The sequence below is a fragment of the Episyrphus balteatus genome, chromosome 4 (genome assembly GCF_945859705.1).
Source record: "Episyrphus balteatus chromosome 4, idEpiBalt1.1, whole genome shotgun sequence".
Classification (NCBI taxonomy): domain Eukaryota; kingdom Metazoa; phylum Arthropoda; class Insecta; order Diptera; family Syrphidae; genus Episyrphus; species Episyrphus balteatus.
In genome coordinates, this window is record NC_079137.1 from 10,067,403 (window position 1) to 10,087,657 (window position 20,255).

General features: G+C 30.1%; 2 protein-coding genes across 2 annotated transcripts in view; one reads left to right on the forward strand and one right to left on the reverse strand.

Moving 5' to 3' along the window:
- The window catches only part of LOC129918161 (uncharacterized), a 45,130-nt gene extending 39,958 nt beyond the window's left edge, over positions 1 to 5,172 (reverse strand). Inside the window, exon 1 of the mRNA XM_055998535.1 lies at positions 3,858 to 5,172. Coding sequence (XP_055854510.1) covers positions 3,858 to 5,172 — 1,315 coding nt within the window. The remainder of the gene's footprint in view (positions 1 to 3,857) is intronic.
- LOC129918164 (uncharacterized) overlaps positions 1 to 20,255 on the forward strand; it is a 63,214-nt gene that overhangs the window by 2,402 nt on the left and 40,557 nt on the right. The gene's annotated exons all lie outside the window — the stretch shown is intronic.

A 20,255-nucleotide genomic window follows, 5' to 3' on the forward strand; every position in this document is an offset into this window, starting at 1 on the left:
AAAGCCGCCATTTCTTCCAAATCGAAGAAAAAACCTTGATTCTCATTCAACTTGAGGAAAAAAAGTGGCGCCCAACGTGAATTCTCTCATTATAACCACAGTACTGCAAAACTCTCCAAAAGTTGGATTTCCACAATTTGTATTGCTATTAATTACAATTTGACTGAAACAGTTTCCATAGGTCAATTAACATAAAAAGTGGCGCCCAACGTGAGTTTTTTCTTGACCACCACTTTTGTCAATATAAACAATTCTTTTGTTCATTTCCACATAATGTTTATCTTAAAAATACAATAAACTTGAAAAAAAAAAATGGAGCCCAACGTGAGTTCTTGCTAATGAAGAATTTTCTCTGTTTTTTTTTTTTTTTAGTTTAATAAAAATTCTAAATCTTTTTGGATGAACACTTAACTCGATGAATATGAATTTTTTCTGAATATCCACAGTAACTTGAGGAAACCATTTTTCACTAATCAAATTTCTTCACAATTAAGTTTTTTTTTATTTTAAAGATATATGAATCTTCTGCAGGGCATTTTAGTTATACGAACACGGTTTTTTGGATTAACAAGTGGCGCCCAATATGAGGTCCTTGTTTAAAACGAGATACGTGGGGGAGTTATCTTCTTGAAATCGACATCAATACAGAAGTACTACGTACATTATTTTACTAAGGATATATTAACTGGCGCCCAACGTACCTACCTACTTCAAAAAAAAAATACACATTACGAAAAGTAAATCAATCAGCTCCAAACAACTTATATCTACTTTTTTACGTCGGAAACTAAAACACTCCAATAAAATAGTTAACCCCTTTTAAAACAAGAAAATGACAATGACAGAAATCCAAACATTGTCTAAAAGTGAAAACTCGAACTTATTCTATCAAAATATAAAACCCAGATCCACCAACCCAGCCAACAGCACAAAGAAGCTACATGAATAAATATAGGACAAGGGTGATAGAAATACCCTTGAGGTCATAAAGAGTAATTCTTCTTCGTATATAACCTGTGCGAATGAACCAAAAAAAAATTATGATTCCTCTCAGGCTATATTGGAATAGAATTGTATTTTTACGTTTTTTTTGCATTTTTATTTTTTATATTGCTATGAAGTTACGATACCAAAGTGCAGATAATTCTTTTGTTGAACACACACCGGGGGCAAGTTGGCAACCTTTTATATAGTTCTCCCCATCTCCTCCTTACTGACATGTATTGTTTTCGCATAGTGACAACAATAAAAAAAAAAAAAAAAAAACTAAAGAAGGCCATCGTGTAGGTATCGGCTAGGTTATACGTGTTAGGGACAGTAGTGCCAAAAAGTGGGCTCTTTAAAATAGGGTTACTTAAATTCTTGAGTATCGATTTTCAAAAAAAAAAAAAAAAATTAAAATTAACTAATTTTTGTTAAATACTAAGTACTTGAGTACTCTTGAATTGAGTACTTCGAGTAGAATAGGTACAAATCTTAAAAGTGAGTATTTTACTGTAAAAAAAAACTGAAACATAAAAAATGAAATATAAAAAAAAAAAAAATACTTAAATTATGACTAAAATACTTGAGTACTAAGTACTTCTAATAGAATACAAAACCTAAGAAAAAAATACAACACAAATTTTAGTTTAAGTATTGATTCTAGTACTGACCAACTGACCCCACTGTCATTTTTTTTTTAAACCTACAAAGTCTCATCGTCATATCGGTCGTGTGTTGCAATAAAAAATATGTGTGTCTATTCTATCTATACAAAACCATGATTGTTGGGTGACCTTAGTGTGAATGTCAGGCTGCGAGTCCTATTTAGATAACTTAAATACGATATCGATTCATGCCTTGAATATTGGTTAAGGTGTATTGTATATCTATTTGACAAGAAAAAAAAAACTACACAGAATTGTCTCAAAGGTAGTATAGTTTTTTTTTTTTTTGTTTTGTCTTGTGGGACGTAAAGATAATGCCAATTGGTCTGAATATATTTATATGTCGCTGAAAGGTCTGCGATAGTTATTAAATCGAGAATAGAATCAATGAATAATGAGTATATGACTGGTCTGGACTAGGTTTTGAGAGATAATATCCAGTTGATTTCAAACTTTTTTTCTATAAAATTGAATTTACATTGTGTGTATTCTAGTCCAAACGGCCTTGCGCACGACCTAGAGTTGTTATTAATATTGTATGGATCGAACTGTTGTAGTACTTGAACAATATAAAAATGAAATTTTCTGTAAATGAAATTTTAGCATTTTCTATCATTTAAAGGAAACAAAAAATAATCGAAAACGGAGTAAAATGACCACCTAAAAACGCTAAAACTAAGCGGAGTTCTGCATGTTTTTTTTTTGCCAAGATAACTTCCGTCTTAAATTAAGCGGAAAAATCTTATTAATTTCTTGAATGCGCAAATTAATTTGAGCGAGAAATTATTTAAAAAAATACATTTTCAAAAATTTCCTCCAAATCGATCGAGTGGAGACATCAAAAGAAAGGTCTGATTTAGGTCTGCAAACCAAAATTTTCTTCGAGATCTGGTTGCTGAAATATTTGCGATCGAAATATTTTTCTTGTTTTTTTTTTCTTCTAATTTTTTTTTTTTTTTTTTTCTAAAGCTGATATTTTCTGATCAAAGTCTCGAAACAAGTTTTGGTTTTCAGATACGAGTTCACAATGTGAAAAAAATTTTAAATTTTTTTTAGGATTTTCGCGAAAAAATCAAGGTTACCCTTGCCTTTAAAAAAATATTTTTCAAAAATTTAATCCAAATCGATCGAGTGAGACATCAAAAGAGAGGTCTCTTTATAACTGCAAACCAATAGTTCCTTTAAGGTCTGGTTGCTGAAATATTTGCGATCGATTTTTTTTTTTAATTTTTTTTTTCAAAATTTTTTTTTTTTCTAAAACTGATATTTTTGGATCTTTTTATGTAAAAAAATTTCAAATTTATTTTTTTCGGATTTTCGCGAAAAAATCAAGGTTAAAAATACATTTTCAAAAATCGATCGAGTGAGACATCAAACGAAAGGTCTCATTTAGATCTATTAATAAATGCAAACCAAAAATTTCTTCGAGATCTGGTTGCTGAAATATTTGCGATCAAAATATTTTTCTTGTTTTTTTTTTCTTCTATTTTTTTTTCTAAAGCTGATATTTTCTGATCAAAGTCTCGAAACAAGTTTTGGTTTTCAGAAACGAGTTCACAATGAACAAGCCCATCTTTTTATGTAAAAAAAACTACAAATTTATTTTTTTCCGATTTTCGCGAAAAAAAATTTTTTCAAAAATTTCCTATAAATCGATCGAGTGAGACATCAAAAGAGAGGTCTCTTTAAAGTCTATTCATAACTGCAAACCAATAGTTTCTTTATAAGGTCTGGTTGCTGAAATATTTGCGATCCATTTTTTTTTTATTTTTTTTTTCCAAAAAAATTTTTTTTTTTTTTTCTAAAACTGATATTTGTGGATCAAAGTCTCGAGACAAGTTTTGATTTGCAAATACGAGTTCACAATGAACAGGTACAAATTTATTTTTTTCGGATTTTCGGCTAAAAAAAATACATTATCAAAAATTTCATCCAATTCGATCGAGAAAGGTCTATTCATAGCTGTAAACCAAAATTTTTTTCGAGTTCTAATTGCTGGAATTATTTGCAATAGAAATATTTTTTTTTTTAATTCTTAATCAAGGCCTCGAAATAATAAATTTCAATAAAAAAAGAAACAATGCCTTCTATTTACTTCATTTATTTGAATTTAAAATTTCCAAAGCAAAACACATACTGAAGAGCTAAAAAATATATATTTTTAATTTTTATTTCTAAGTTTAGATAATTTAAAGACACAGAGTTCACCAAAAAACACAAAGCCATTAACTCCACAAGCAATACCAAATGCAAACCAAATCAATTTCAAATCTTCAACTTTCATCGGTTTCATTTCTCTCTTCTGTCCCAAGTCCTCCATTTTGATTCTTCCAATTTCCACCAATTCATGAAAAGCTCTCTTTCGCCAAAAATCCAATAATCCAGCTTCATGTATTTGTAAAATAAGACGATTCAAAATATCACGATAAATACAATTTTCATTTATCGGAAAACAATTTTGAATTCTATGATATAAACACATATTTTCAGCGAAACGAAATGTTGGTCGAGTGAATAGATTTTGTTGATTTTTTGAGACACTCCAATTATCACTTGTTGCTGGATAGGCCCACGAAGTATTTAGAGAGTCACGAAGACTTTTAAATAATGTATAATTTTTTTCCAACACAAAATGAGAATAACGAGTCTTGGCATCGGGCACATATAAACTTAATGCTTCCATTTCAACTTGGAGCATTCGAATTTTCACTCGTGATGATTCACGAACATCATCGAAAGTCTGAAGAATTTTTTCACTTGGCGGTGTTGTTCGGTAGGTTTGAAGAAATGCATCATACGAAGTAACCATCAACATTCCCAACACAAAGAGCAATGAATAAATAAGTCTAAGACTTAAAGAAGTATTTGGTAACTCGGAAAAAGATTGTCCAATTAATCCACGTAAACATTTATCATTGAAGAAATAGTTGAATAACGAGGTTTTCCTTCCTGACAAAAAAGTAGCTGATTCAAGTAATGCTGATAGAAGGACTAATTCCACAATCAATATGACCAAAGTCTGCCACTCAAAAATGATGGTATAAATTTCAAAAATTGGAATTATTGGTTCGACAGGAAGCATAATACACCAATCGTTTACTTCATAAGGTATTGTAAACATTCTTACTGGATTAACCCGAAATTTAGCAGCAGATGTCATTTCAACTGTTCCGTTTAAAACAAGTTGATATATTTCAAATGGTGTTTTAGTTAGTATAACGTTTGATGTATTTAACTTTGCGTTGTGTTTCTTTGCCAAGGCTTCGAAAAAGTGTCCATATTGCCCCAAGATCTTGTTTTCACCATTTTTGTTCTGAGATAGTATAAATCCTGGTTCGTTCCCTCCAAATAGAACTGGAAGTATACTACCATTCAAGTTCTGCAGTCGATTTGGAAAATATCCTTCTGTTGGTCGAATTCTGTTCCAGAATATTTCTTCAATAATTCTAATGTCTCCAATACTAGAACTATAAAAAGTCGATGAATTTGAAAAGTCTCGAAAAATTGCCATCACATTGATCATTCTATTCTTCCAGCAAAAATCAAAAATATTCTTCAACTCTGTTATATTCTTCAACTTACTGTTTAACAAAAAAATTGTTTTAGAAAGTCGAAAATGTTGAAGATATTCAGAAAGTCGTTGAAGAATTATTTCGCTGGTATTCAATTCCACTAATGTAAGAAGATTTTCATGAAATTTATCTTTCAAATAGAATGATGTTATATCGGTTGACAGAATTATTGGAATATTAAGTGACGTCGAAATATCCTTTAAAAATTGATTATCGAAATTATTGTTTGACAATATTCTTTCAGATGGTTTCAATATGAATAAATTTTCAAATTGATAAATTTCGTGAATATCCTTGAGAAGTTTCAGCAATTCGATGTCAAATTTTGATTTTTCATTCAACAACTCTGTTGTTTGGCAAGTTGCTAAAATATTCAAAAGTGTGGTTATAGAAATTAGTTCAGTACGTAAAAGATGGTTTCCCATTATTGACAAGAGAATTTTACTATAACTTCACAGAATAAAAATAGAAATGACAAAAAGTGAAAGGAGAATGTAGGTAAATTTTTAAATAACATAACGATTGTTTTCTAGCCCGAAATTACTCTTACTTGGAAAAATGTGTGTTATTAAACTAATGACAGAAGATAACAAATTAACTAGAAGGTTGTTATCCTTTTTTGCAGTATCAAGAAATCTATTTAATGGAATTTCATGTAACTCAGTTATTATTATTTTATAACATTTCTATAAAAACTTTAGTGCATTGTGTTTTTTAATCATTGAAATCACCCTCCTGTGAAAGAAAATCACGTTACAATTAATAGTTTTGATCAATTTATTCTAATTTCATTTTTATTATTACCAATTACTGTGATATAATTTTCTTATCGTAAAATAAACCACTCATTATTGAATTATAAGAAAAACTTCAAGCTTAATTGAAATAATTCTATTAGAATGATTTCTACATTTGAGGTAACAATATTAACTAACATTACAAAATCTGTTAGTATTAAAAAGAAATGTTGTTTTAAATTATTACAAATTTTTTTATTTTTTGTGCTAAAACCGATTTAAGTATTTTAACACTAATTTTTTAAGTAATAAAGAAAAAAATCAAGAAATGTTGTATACATATCAAATTTAGAGAAATAAATTGACAAAAAAATAAATATAGGACTATTAAGGGGGGAAATCCCTCTGGACGACACCTTTTTCAATATTTTTTTATGAAAAACTGAAAGCACTTATTGAAATTTGGAAAAGGACAAGATATTACTGACATTATTAAGTATTGAAAAAATTTGTTTTGAAATGAAAAAATAACAAAATGGCGGCTCTGGAGCCTTTCAAAGTTGACGCCTCTAGTTTACGCCGTGCAATGCACAGGTCCAGGAAATCATCTTAAATCGAAAAGGAAATTTTTTTCCGTTAGATGATATTAGTACGCATTGCATGAACCTAAATTTATTTTTTTTAAATGAAAAATAAAAATTAGAAATCAAAAAAACGAAAAAAAAACATGTTTTTTTTTACAAAGAAGTAGTTAAAAAAAATATTTACTGTACAAATTTTATTCAACTTTTAGGTTCATGTTGTGGCCAATAAGTTAAGGAGTAATTTGCTTCAAATTTCAAGTCGATAGCTTCATTAGTTTTTGATTTACATTGCACGGCGCGGAAAAAAACTAGTTTCGAAAAAAATGCGTTTAAAGTTTTCGTAATGCAAAAATAAAAAATTCCAGAGGGATTTCCCCACTTACATAAGTGTCTTGCAGGAATTTGAGGAGAATTCTTAACAATAATTTTTATCTCAAAAAAATCTATTTTTAAATGAAGAATTTATATTTTTTTAAAGAATAATTTTTTTGTAGAATTTTCGATACAAAGTGAATTAAATTGCATTTGAGAATACTCATAACAACTTTGATAAGTGTGACGTTTATTTTAAACTCATATTTACTTGATCTATGGGATAGGAGTCACAAAACAAACGAGGCTTATATCAAAACCGACAGTACAATGATGGAGAAGTCTAAAATAGTGGATGAATTTGTTTGAAATTTGATACAGATAATTATTTTTTTTAATTTTTTTTTAATTTTTGAAGTTCGTTTCGTTTTAATTCTTATAATTCTTATTATTATTTAGTTGTTGCAATTTTTTCGAAGACAGTTCTAACGATTTAAAAAAAATTTGGTGTACATTTTTAGTTTTTCTCAAAAAAAAATCGGATAGTGGAAATATGGAGTTCCTGTTTTTTGAAAATTTTGTTTTTTGAAAAAGAAGTTTTGCGCAGGTATTCAAAATTTCAAAGAAAAACTTTCGAAATAATCATTTTTAGCAAAAAAACAAAACCGACTTCCATGGATCAAAACTGGGTTTTACGGTTTTTAAAATAGTTCCTATGGCAAAAAGTGAAAGAAATTGAAATGGGACCACACTGCAGCCACCAGCTATCCAATACAAAAAGAATTATCAAAATTGGTTCACTCAGTCCAAAGTTATGCGGTAACAAACATAAAAAAAAAAAAAAAAAAAAAAAAAAAAATACAGACGAATTGAATACCTCCTCCTTTTTGGAAGTCGGTAAAAAATTAAAAAAAAATATTTGTTTGGTACATTATTTTTTTTTTGTACATATTTTTTTCTATTAGCACTTCTTCGAAAGTATTAATTTCATGACGAAAAAACTTCTTAAAAACTCCCAGAAAAAAATATTCACTCCAGTAACTAAACATGTCAACAAAAACTGCATGTCAACACGATATCGTCGGTGAAACCAGAAAAGTGTGTAACTCCATTTTAGCAAATTTTATAGGAGAGCAAAAAAACAAAATCGTTTTGAAGGCATTTCTATGAGTTTTCATTTTCTAATTTGCTAATAAAATAAAAACTATGAATTTTAAGGGGATTCTGAGTTTAAGGAACGGTAGATATTTGGTTTGTCTAACAGATGGCATTCAAATCTAATTTTCAGAAAATTTGGAGTTACACACTTTTCTGGTTTCACCGACGATATATAGCTTTCATAATGCAATTAATGTAAACAGCCAATAAACCTTTTAGTTCTGCAATCACACCCATCAATTATATTTTGTTGATAAAATAAATTGTAAATTACATCAATTATCTTCACACGAACAACTCTGGTGGGGAAACTTCTATAAATAAAAATAAAACTTTGTTCATGAATAGTAATAATAATAATCCTTACCGTAGGAATAGTCAAAGGTTGCTTTTTTACTTATTTTTCTTTTAATGGAGGGAAATTGAAGACATTTTTCAGTAATAGCTGGTTTTAAGCCCTTCATTTTGTTACTTTTAAAGATTCAACGATTTTCCTGTAAACAAAAATTTTCATAATCTTTTACCCAGTAATAGTAAAAAACGAAACCTTTGTTCAAGGCTTCGATATGTACGAGTATGTTATTAAATTTTTTGCTCAAGGACACTAAAAATATATCCTTTTGTTTTTTTTTTTTATCTAAGTGATTTAAAATTAATTCAACAAGGCTAACAGCGACATACAAAAAAATATCCTGCAAAAGACTGGCTATGTCGTTCCCTAACAAAAAATGCGATGAAACAATAATAATTTGTTGATTCAAATCAAAAAATTAAATATCGTGATTAAGGACAATGCAGGTGAAATTATATTTAATTGAATAAAAATATCAACATCAATTTTATTATTGGTTGTCTTTTTTTATAGAAACATTAGATATTCTATATGGCACAGGGTGTTTTATTTTTCTACCTCCGAAGAAGTGAGCTGATGAAAAAGTTGGACCTTATTTACAAAAACGGACTATTAAGCGTGTTATAAGAATGTATGGAGAGTTCTCAAATGCAATTACAATAATATTTTAAAATAAATTTTATGAAAAAATCATCTCATAAAGGAAAAAATAAAAAAAAAACTGAAAAAAATAAATCAATAAAATTTAAGTTTACCAATAAAATACATTTTTAAATGTTTCTTATTCAGGATATTTCTAGAATTACGTCAAATAACTTTAAGAGGTCCAGTAGGTTTGGTTATTATTACCTCACCCCCCCCCCTCCTTCCGTTTCTTTTATAGTCTTAAATTCATCTTGATCGTTCAGAAATCTAAATACCTTTCATTTCGACTCATTTATGGAAACAAAAAAAGAATTCTGGACACTCACATTCTGTCTAAAACTCACAGCCCTGCTAAATATGATTTCTATGTGAGTTCTGAAGGACATCCTGCACGATTTTGCAATAACTTTTTTTTTTTCTTGACTGAAGTAATTGCCTTGTTACCAAAAAATGAGGGTTAACACCTAGTTTCTATTCATTATTCGTATAATTTTAACTTCTATAATTTTCTTTTAAGTGAATTAGCTTAGAGTTATAATTTCACTGGCAAGTTTTTTTAAATTTAGAAAAATGTTTCATTTCTCCATTCGTTCTTGTCGTGTGAAGTTTTGGTATCGGTGTCTTCTTTGAAATGAGAATTTGTCACTTTCATAATTTTATTCCTAAATTAATAATTATTTCCGCAATTTTAAATGTTTTCGGAATTTCTCAATCAATTCAGTTCAAAATATTCTTGGAAGAAAATTTACAATTTAACACTAAAATGCTCGGTCTTATTGGGAATATCAACGAAGAAGACGAATTCGAAACTGTATTTATTTTAAAATCCTCCGAAACTAATTTTTTAACAAGATTCGATGATATATTCTTAAAAGATATTACGACATCACTCAAGATTCCAATAATTCTATCAACTGACAAAACTTCATTCTATTTGAAGGTAAAATTCCATGAAAGTCTTCTAACTTTAGTCGAATTGGATACCAGTGAATATCTGCAACATTTTCGATTTTTTAAAACAAAATTTCTGAAAAATATGACCGAAGTGAAAAATATTTTTGATTTTTGAAAAATTAGACAATCCTTTTCTGAATTACCAAATGCTTCATTCACTCTAAGACTTATTTATGTAATGATCTTTGAATTTGGAATATTCGTATAATGCATTTCTTGGAACCTACCTAACAACACCACCAAGTGGAAAAATTATTAGATCCTTTGATGATATTTGTGCATCATCACGTTTAAAAATTCTTATGCTCAATGTCGAAATGGATGTTGTAGCTCAAGGATCGTTAATAGCCAGAGAATTATTATCTCATTTTGTTGCCGAAAAAGACTATCATACCTACAGTGGTGGAAAAATAATTAGAAACACGCTCTTTTTTTCAAAATGTTTGTATGTTCTTAATATGAATAAAAAATATTAGAAATATTTTTTAACAGAGGTATTTGAAGCGCTTGATGTTTTACTAAGGATCTCCTCTTTATTGCACCTTCTTTTTCTAAAATATAAGGGGTTGGTGTGTCAGGAATATTGTTAATAACGTTTTATTATTTTTTTGGAACATGTGGCATTTTTCGAGGACTGCAACCACATTAACCAACTAATAGAAATTAGTTGGTGATAGTCCTTTTTATTAATTGTACGTTTAATTAATTGACCAAGTTTGGCAAATGTAAATGCTAAAAATCAAAAACAGGATATTTCTTAGTAATTTTTCCTCAGTGTTTCTAATTATATTTCCACACAAAATTGGACTATATTTTAGATTTTTTGCAATATTTTTCTTTTGTTGGATAAATTCTAAAATTTTTTTCCTAAAATGTTACAAGGATTGTATTATCACTCATGTTTGCTAAAAATTTGTTAAATATTTTGTATTTATAGTAAGAAAAAATAACATTTTGTAAACAAATAAGAACGTTTCTAATTATTTTGCCACCACTGTATACAAGATAACGTGATTCTTTAAATACAACTTATGGCTATCCAGCCACAACTGACTTATGGGATGTTTTTAAGAATCAACAAAATATATTCATTCGACCATTATTTCGTTTTGCTGAAGATATATGTTTTTCGTGAAATGTTGAAAATGCATTTCCGATAAATGAAAATTCTATCTATGGGGAATTATGAATATTTTGATTTTACAAATACATGAATCTGGACTTTTGGAATTTTGGCGACAGAGGACTTTTTATGAATTGGTTGAAATTGGAAGAATCAAAATGGAGGACTTGGGACAGAAGACAGAAATGAAGCCGATGAAAGTTGAAAGTTTTGTTTAAAACCGATAAATTTTTGTACCAAATTTTGAATGATGATCGAATAAAATAAAACTTAAGAACTATTTTGACATACCTTTAAAATAATAAATAGTTGATTTTTGCATTGGAAGGAAGTCAGTATTTGTGTCTCCTTAACTTCTTGGGAACGAATTTCTCTTGAAATAAGCAAAATTTTAAGAACCTTTTTTTTTGTTTTTTTTTTTTTTTTTTAAATTATTTTCTAATGAATGTCAATTACCGCATTCAGTTTTAAATTGATACCGAAGTTAATTTCTTTCAGAATTCTTTTCATATTATAGGTACAATGGGCATTAAAAAAAAATTAGGCAAACAACAAAATTAGAGAAAATTTAAAATTTGATATTTTTTAAAGGTATTAATTATTTTAGAAAAAAAAAATTCAAAATTCGTTAGAGACGTTTTTTGATAAAAATTTTCCAAAATTTTTCAAAAAAAAAAAAAATGGGGATGCCATTTTTAAGATTTATAATTATATGTATTTATATTAAACCAAATTTCGAAAAAATTCACTAACCCGTTTTCAAAAAATTGATTTTTCAAAAAAAAAAAAAAAAAAAAATTAATTTCAAAAATGTGTTTTTTGAAATTAAAAAATGAAAAGAATTGAATTTATATAACGTTAATTCAACGTTTTTGTATAAAAATTCTGGCTGAAATCGGCATTGTCACTTACTAGAAATTTATAAATAAAAAAAGACGTTCTATGACAGGCTCCGCTAATAACGGTACAAAAAATATTTTTTTTTATTTCAGAAGTTGGATCTTATGTGTAGTGTGTAATAAGATGAAAGTTTTAGTAGATAAAGCCGAGACAAAAGATCCAAATTGTCCTTAAAATAATTTTTGGTGAAAGGGTGTTTTTTTTTAGGGGTTGAGTTTATTAAGTGTAAGAAAGGTATCATAACAGCTGACATACATTTTGTTAATTTTTTAAGCTTGGTGAAAAAGTTTTGTTTGTTATAAGCACTAAAAATCTACAGAGTCTACAGTATTATCGTGAGTAAAATGGTGTTTTATTTTTATGAAATTCAGAATTAGTAACACAAGAACTGGGACGAAAATGCTACCCAAATGAAAATAGGTAGAAATGATTCATTTATAACCAGAGTTGTAAAAAATCATTTTTTAATGCATTTATTTTCCATTAGAAATTTAAAAAATATTTATTGTAAAAAAAAATTTTTGAAATTAAAAACAAAAATATTTATTGAAACTGAAAAAAAAAATTGCATTAAAAAAAAATTATTGCAATTTAAAAATATTTGTATTAAAAAATATATTTATTGCAAGTTAAAAAAAAATTGGCATTAAAAAAAAAGTTACTTATTGCAACTGAAAAATATTTGTATTGAAAATAATTTTTTATGGCAAATATAAAATCCGCAGTCAGAAAAATTCTATTAGCCTTCGTTCTTGAAATATTAACGTTATAAAATGCAAAAAAAGATTTTTTTTATTAACGGTAATATTAAAAAAACGTAGGCCAATCAAATTTGTCTGACTTCAGAAAGTACTAGAAAAGTATATTTTGGTTCTTGTGGCAAAAAAAGTTAAATTTTGTTGACCAGTGTAATTTTAATTTATTCAAAAAATCTTTTTTTTTTAATTTAAAATGCATTTTTTTTTAAAATGGTATTTTCACAACCCCGTTTATAACAGAAACCAATAATCTAAGCAGTCTATAAAATTAATTTAGGTGAAAGGGTGTTTTTTTCGGATATACCTAAGGAAAATTCACGATAAGTCCAATAAAATCAATGGAAGGTATAAATGGTACGCCTACGACCTTTATTAGAAACATTTTTTCCTTGCCATGGAAATTACGAATTACTAAAAATGCGAAAAAGTGTTTTTTTTTTGTGGTATAGTGAAAATGTGAGTCTATTGAAAAAACTATGTAATAATAAGTAGTAGGTACCCTATTGCAATTCAACAATCGCCACTCATAAAAAATCTTTGCCTTCATTTTTTCTTTAATTATTTGATTATTATTTCTTAAGAAGTTACAGGGACTAGAGAAGTGACTTTAAATGCAGAAAAAAGAATGAAAGGTTTGGTAGAAGTCTAATAGAATTGGATTCGTTTTTCAGTCAATAATTTTATGTACCTATTATCATATTAAAATCACCAATTATTCATTTTAGATGTGAATACATCTGTCATAATACGTCAAAGCTTAAAAGGTTACCACGATAAAGTTTTGATCCTCTCATTTGTTTAAAATTTCGACAAAACCAACAAAAACCCTCCTGAGCATTTTATCACGGAAACACTCTTAAAAGTCAATCCATAAAGTCTAATTAGCTTTCACCTTTAACTTTCCCATGAGACACCATCATGGCTACTTTAAACAACAATACATAATTCTTCTCAAATTTATACAATTAGCATATTGTTGACAATTTGACAGCATTTTCCACACTTTTCCAAATATAGAAAAAACCATCATATCCATCAATCCACAGCGACACCCAACCAACCAACCACCCAAACCAAACTATTCAACTAGCCATAGTCATTCAGCCAACTATAGTCTAGGAGTCTTCTTCCTTTTGTGTTTTTTTGCCTAAAGGTCTTCTCTTGTGTGTGGTAGATAATGTATTCAAAAACCATTTTAAACTCTTGCAACCTCTTTTTACCTGACCAAAAAACAAACTCCATCTTCAAACGCCCATTTAAATAAAAAAAAAAAGTTACAATTGATGTTTTTACCTTGCTTGCTTAGATCAACATAATAATAAAAAAAAAGAAGTGTTTCACAAAGTGCACACCCGGGGGCATGGTGCACCATGCGCGCGATATATGCCCTCTTGACTAAACAGATAGAGCAGCAAACCACACAAATAACAACAACAACAACGTCGAAGGTTGCGAGCTTTGACATTTTTTTTTTGTCTTAGCAAACTCTTGGGCTTGTGTACTACGAGGCTAACTACGAGCTATATGACTGTTTGTTTATGCAAAAACACAATGTGCACTTCAAATAAAAACAAAACTGAGAACAAAAAAAAAAGTGGAAACAATGTGATGCTGGAGCGATCTTCTATAGCTCTTGAGAAAAAAACTATCATCTCTCTGAAGGAAGGCAGTGGAGTACAATTGATTCATGTGCCATGTATGGACCTTGCCAGAGAGATAGATACTACTAACATAGCCGGTAACTAAATGCTGCAAATGTTTAACCATACTTGGGTGTCATGTACTTATTTATTGGCATTAATTTTGTGCTTAGCCGTCGAAGTCGTCGGTCGTTGGTAATTTTTTTTTTTGCATTGGCGTTTCTTGGTGCCTTTGATTGGCTGGTGCTCGTCAAGTTCAAGCCTTTAAGTAAAGATCAGTATGACTATGACTTCAAGCTGCACCTTGCAGGAATTGTTTTTTTTTTTTGTAGATTTATGGTGACCATCTTAGAATTTTGAAGAAAAGCAGCTTCAAGAGAAAGACATTAATTTACTGAATTTTCGAACTGCACAGAATAGCCAAAGAATAGCTTGGAACAATATCAGAACAGCATAGAACAGTATCAGAATATTAAAAAAGAGTACCAAAACATCACAGAAGAGTTTCGTATAGCACTAGAATAGTACAGAACAGTTAAGAACAGTACCAGAAACGCACAGAATAGAACAAAACAGCCTCAAAATACCAAAAGAATAGCTTAGAACAATATCAGAACAGTACAAAAATACCAAAACACAAGGTAATAGTAAGTCAGAACAACGCCAGAATAGTACGGAATGGCTTAGAACAGTATCAGAACACCACAAAAGAGTATCAGAACAGTAAAAAAGAGTACCAAATCATCACAAAATAGTTTGGTATAGCACTAGAATAGTACAGAACAGTTAAGAACAGTACCAGAACCGCACAAAATAGTACAGAACAGCCAGAGAATACCAAACAATAACTTAGAACAATAACAGAACAGTACAGAAAAATACAAGGCAGTAAGTAGATCAGGCCAGAATAATACGGAGCAGCTTTGAACAGTATCAGAACAACACAGTACAGTATCAAAACTGTTAAAAAGAGTACCAAAACATCACAAAATAGTTTGAAATAGCACCAGAATAGCAAAGAATAGCTAAGAACGTTACCAGAACCGCACAGAAAAGTACAGAACAGTCACAGAAAAGCTTTGAAAAATTTCAGAACAGTACAAAACAGTACAGAAGAATACCGCAACAGAATAGAATAGTACAGAAATAGTACAAAACAGCTTAGTACAGTATCAGAACAGTACAGAACAGTAAAAAAGAGTACCAAAACATCACAAAATTATTTGAAATAGTACCAGAATAGCACAGAAAAGCTAAGAACAGTACCAAAATTACACAAAATAGTACAGAATAGCTTAAAACAGTATCAGAAGAGTACAGAAAAATACAGAAACAGAACAGAATACGATATAACAGCGCCAGAATAGCACAGAACAGCTTAAAAAAGTACCAGAATTGTACAGAATAGTTAAAGTACAGAGTATTCCCTACGACAGAAGAGTTCGTAAATAGCACAGAACAGAACGAAACAGCCAGGTCTAGAAGAAATATGTCTAATTTCCATGAAACAAAAATGGAGTTTGGTCACTCTATTACATGAAACACACTCATCACACAGCAATATGTCTGGTCCCAGCTTATAATAATAAGTAAACATTTGACATTGCTCGTTGGGCATATTTTGGCCATGAAGATAAAGAAGATTCCCATAACTCGGAACGTTGTCTATCTGTTTGCTGCTTTACACACAGTTATAGATGCAAACATACCTCAACAGTCTTTCGCATGAGTTACGCAGAAGCGATGTCATTGGCGATTGCGCTCGCGCATTTCTTGAGTTATAGTCCTTGGCTTTGCATACAATTTGAATCGGTAATTAGGAATTTACTATGTATGACGACTCTGACTATGCCTGCCTGTCTGACTGTCTGTCTGTTAAACAGTGTCTGGTATGGGTTTTTTGAGCATATTACGGCACAGATGAGGAGAAGAAAAATTCCATGTTTGCCAATATGACTTCTGTGGTAGCTGAGATTTGCTAGTCTGCTGTGTGAGCCAACCATCATCGTATAAATACCCACAATGACCAAACGTTGCCCGGACTTTATCGAAATGGGCAATAAAGTAAAGTAAAACAAATAACCATTGATATTTATGGGTAATTAAATTTGCAATGATTATGGTTAAATGTTATATGCACTATGTTTGCTTGCTGCAAAGAAAGAAAATCTTCACATCAACAAGAAGTCCACTGAAGAAGCTCTAATGTTTGAAGAAGAGAGTATAGTGAAAAAGAAGAAGATGAAAAAGCTGAGGCACTTCAAGTGGAAGAAATTGACCGGAAATTTTAATATTTATTGATGATGGTTCTTTTTTTTTTTTTTTTGCTTATGTTAGTGGCTACTGAGTTCTTCACAGGTAGGTAGTAATGCAGTTATATGACCATAGTTAGTTAGTTAGTACTATGGAAAATGCAAAAATTGATTTTTCTCAGTTTGTTTGTTTAAGTATGTGCAATAATTTTTAGACAGTTTTTTCTTCTTTATTTGTTTGTTACCAGCATAATAAACGTGGATTACCAACAAGTTTTTTTTTTTTTTATTAGATATTTTACAACTTAATCGTTTTGGGGGTTTTCTATTTTATTTCGGACTTTTAGAGGTGTTTGAAGATGTTAGAAATGACTTCGTTGATACTTTCATTTTGATAGAAGTGGTAAAGCTTTTAAATTTTTCTTAGCTTGGAAGACGTCCTTCACGAAGGAAGATTTTCTGACGTATTTGAAGTTCAAAGTGGAGTCCCACAGGGCTGCATGCGTTCACCAATTTTTTTTTTTATTCGTAATAACAGATGTATTACGCGCATTTTTCTCAGGAAATTGATGGAGTCTGAAAATTTATCTAGATTACGTATGTGTGCTTCCTGAAAAGATCATAGATCTCCATCAAATGACATTGAAAGTAAAAAAAGAGGCAGAAATCGTGTTAATATTCTCTAAAAGCTTGACCTATAAAAGATAACCCTGCTAAATAAACAATGATGTTCAAAAAAGAATTTGTTTTTAAATCTCAATTCTCCGAACTTTACCTAGTCTGACTTCATTTCAACCTTGCAAATTTTAAAGAAACTCTGACAGCTCACTTTTAACTTTCTTGAAATCAAAATGACCGATTACTTGAATAATTTTTTGACTTAACATTCTCATATCTGGAAATTGGTGTCATCTCTCCTTGGATTGGTTTAATCCAATTGAACAGATATGTTTCTTCTTTTTTTTGCACATTTGTATGATGTTTAGCATCTTTGTCTGTAAAAATTAACCTTCACGTCAATCATTTTGAAAATTCATTTTACTCGGTTAAATCCACATCAAACAAAACAAACAAAAGAAAAAAATGAAAAGATTGTTTTCATTTTCACTTTTATTTAATCAAAAAGAAATAATTTTTCGTAAAAATTTCTACCATAAGTCTTGCATATAAATCACTTTTAAGCAATTTTTAATTACACTGAAAAAAATTTGTGGTTTAAATTTGGTTTCTTGTTGAAATTATGCAAAAATTCTTGGTAAGTTGCAACTATTTTTATAAACAGAATAAAGGATTTTCCACATTCTAGTCGTAAAATTTACATTTTTACATAAGATTGGCTTAAAAATGCACAGAGTAGATGTTACTCTGAAACTTTTTCTCATTTTCTTATATAAATGATGAAAAAGTCTTGGTTAACATAAGTTGCTTTTAAGAAATGTCCGCATTCATACAAGAATAACTTAAAAATGCTCAGAGTTGATGTTACTCTGGAAGTTTCTTAAATTTTTTTTTTTTTTTCTTGTCTAAATGATGAAAAAGTATTGATTAAGATAAATTTGCTATTAGGTAATGTACACTTTCTTTTCGTAAAAATAAAATTTTCACTTGAGAATACTTTAAGAATCCGCAGAGTAAATGTTACTCTGTAAATTTAACTTGTTGATTGATAATCATTTCGTCTCAATAAAGTCATTTAAGACTTTTTGCTATAAAAAGAGTTATAAATTATAAGTTTTACTCTGTTTTAAATCAATAGAGTTAACTTTACTCTGGATGATTTTTACATCTTAAAATTATAATTATCAAGGGGCACGGTAGTGCCCAGCCAAGTTCTCTAGTAACTTTGGCACTACACCCTTATTTACAGGAAACAACTCAGGCCATTTTCGACCCCCCTCTAACTTCCACACCAAAGATGCTAGAAATTTCAAACTCGCTACATTTATTGAGCTTGTCAAAACCAAACTCCTTACAAAATTTCAGCCTTTTACGATGTGTAGTTTCTGAGATATAGGGCTTCAAAAATCGCAAAAACCGTAACAGACTGACTGACTGACTGACTGACTGACTGACTGACTCACTCACTCACTGACAGATCATCAAAATTATGGAGAACTTCCCGTTAACGTAGAAACTTGAAATTTTACACGGTGATAGGGCTTGTGGTGTATACAAAGGGAAAAATCGAAAATTTGAGATTTTCAATTCAGGGGGCGTGGCATCCGCCCATTTCCGCTGAATTATCATCAAATATTATAGAGCACTTCTGATTATCGTAGAATCTTGAAATTTGGTAGAATGGTAGAGCTGGTAGTTTATACAAAGAAAAAAATTTAAAGTTTGAGAATTTCAGCCAGGGGGCGTGGCAACCACCCATTTTCCCTGAATTTTCATCAAACATAGAGATTTTTTATTCTACAGCCATACCTTGCAAAAAGTAGTGAAATCACAACAAAAACATTACTGTTAAAAAAGGAGCCAAGTTTTCCTATGTTTAAATTATGCTGGCACAAAAAGTACTGAGATGTAAAAGTGTACCAAGTTCTAAAGTTGGGGTTCAAATTCGTATCAATAAAATTTTGATTGTTTACTTGGCAATTTTTGAAATAACTTTAAAAATCGGTAATTAAAAGAAAAATTGTCAAGAGAACAATCAAAATTTTATTGATACGAATTTGAACCCAAACTTTAGAACTTGGTACACTTTTACATCTCAGTACTTTTTGTGCCAGCATAATTTAAACATAGGAGAACTTGGCTCCTTTTTTAACAGTAATGTTTTTGTTGTGATTGCTTTTCACGCGAACTATTTTGTATTTTGACTCATCATATCACTGCTTAAAGGCGAGGTACTATCAAAATGTCAAATAAGTGTATATTTTAACTTTTTTTTCTGTCAGTGTACTGAGGCGTCATTTGCACTACCACCACATGTTTTGATGATGCCCAATTGAAAATTGCCTCTTAGCACAGCACAAGCTGCGGTTTTTTTCAGTTAATTTGAAAAACGAGTCTGGTTTTGGCCATTTTGTCCGTTGGTTCGTGTCACTGTCTGTCTGTCTGTCACTAAACCGCGATCCGCGCCGCTGCTGTTGCCGCTGAAAATTCACCTCATATCCTGAAAGAGAAAATTATGCGTATGATGGTTATACAGCAAGTTAGTGCATTTATGCAACTTTCATTGGTCGAATCCATTTATCCATAAGATTTAACCATCGCTTCGGTGTGTATAGTGTCCAGGGTTTATATTGCGAAGAGATCGCATCTTTTCTAACAAAAATGAGTGAGAGAAGAAAAAAATTTACAACTTGAATCTTGCGATGGCAATCATTTCCGAAGATGATGGCTCAAATGATAATGACGACAACAAAGATGATGATGATTGAGGTATTTAGGTGGCTTGAGATTTAATAAATGCCCAGATGCCAAGATTGAAGATGCTCAGGAATGCGCGACATTCCGATGTGCGCGCGCGTATACATATCTCTCGATGGACGACCGACCGACCGACGACAGGGACGACACATAAACAACTCCTCGCACTCGGCACACACATATCTAAGGCGCGGACAATGTCCGTTGGATGGACTATCAAAGCATCTTTCATCTGTTTCGTTTG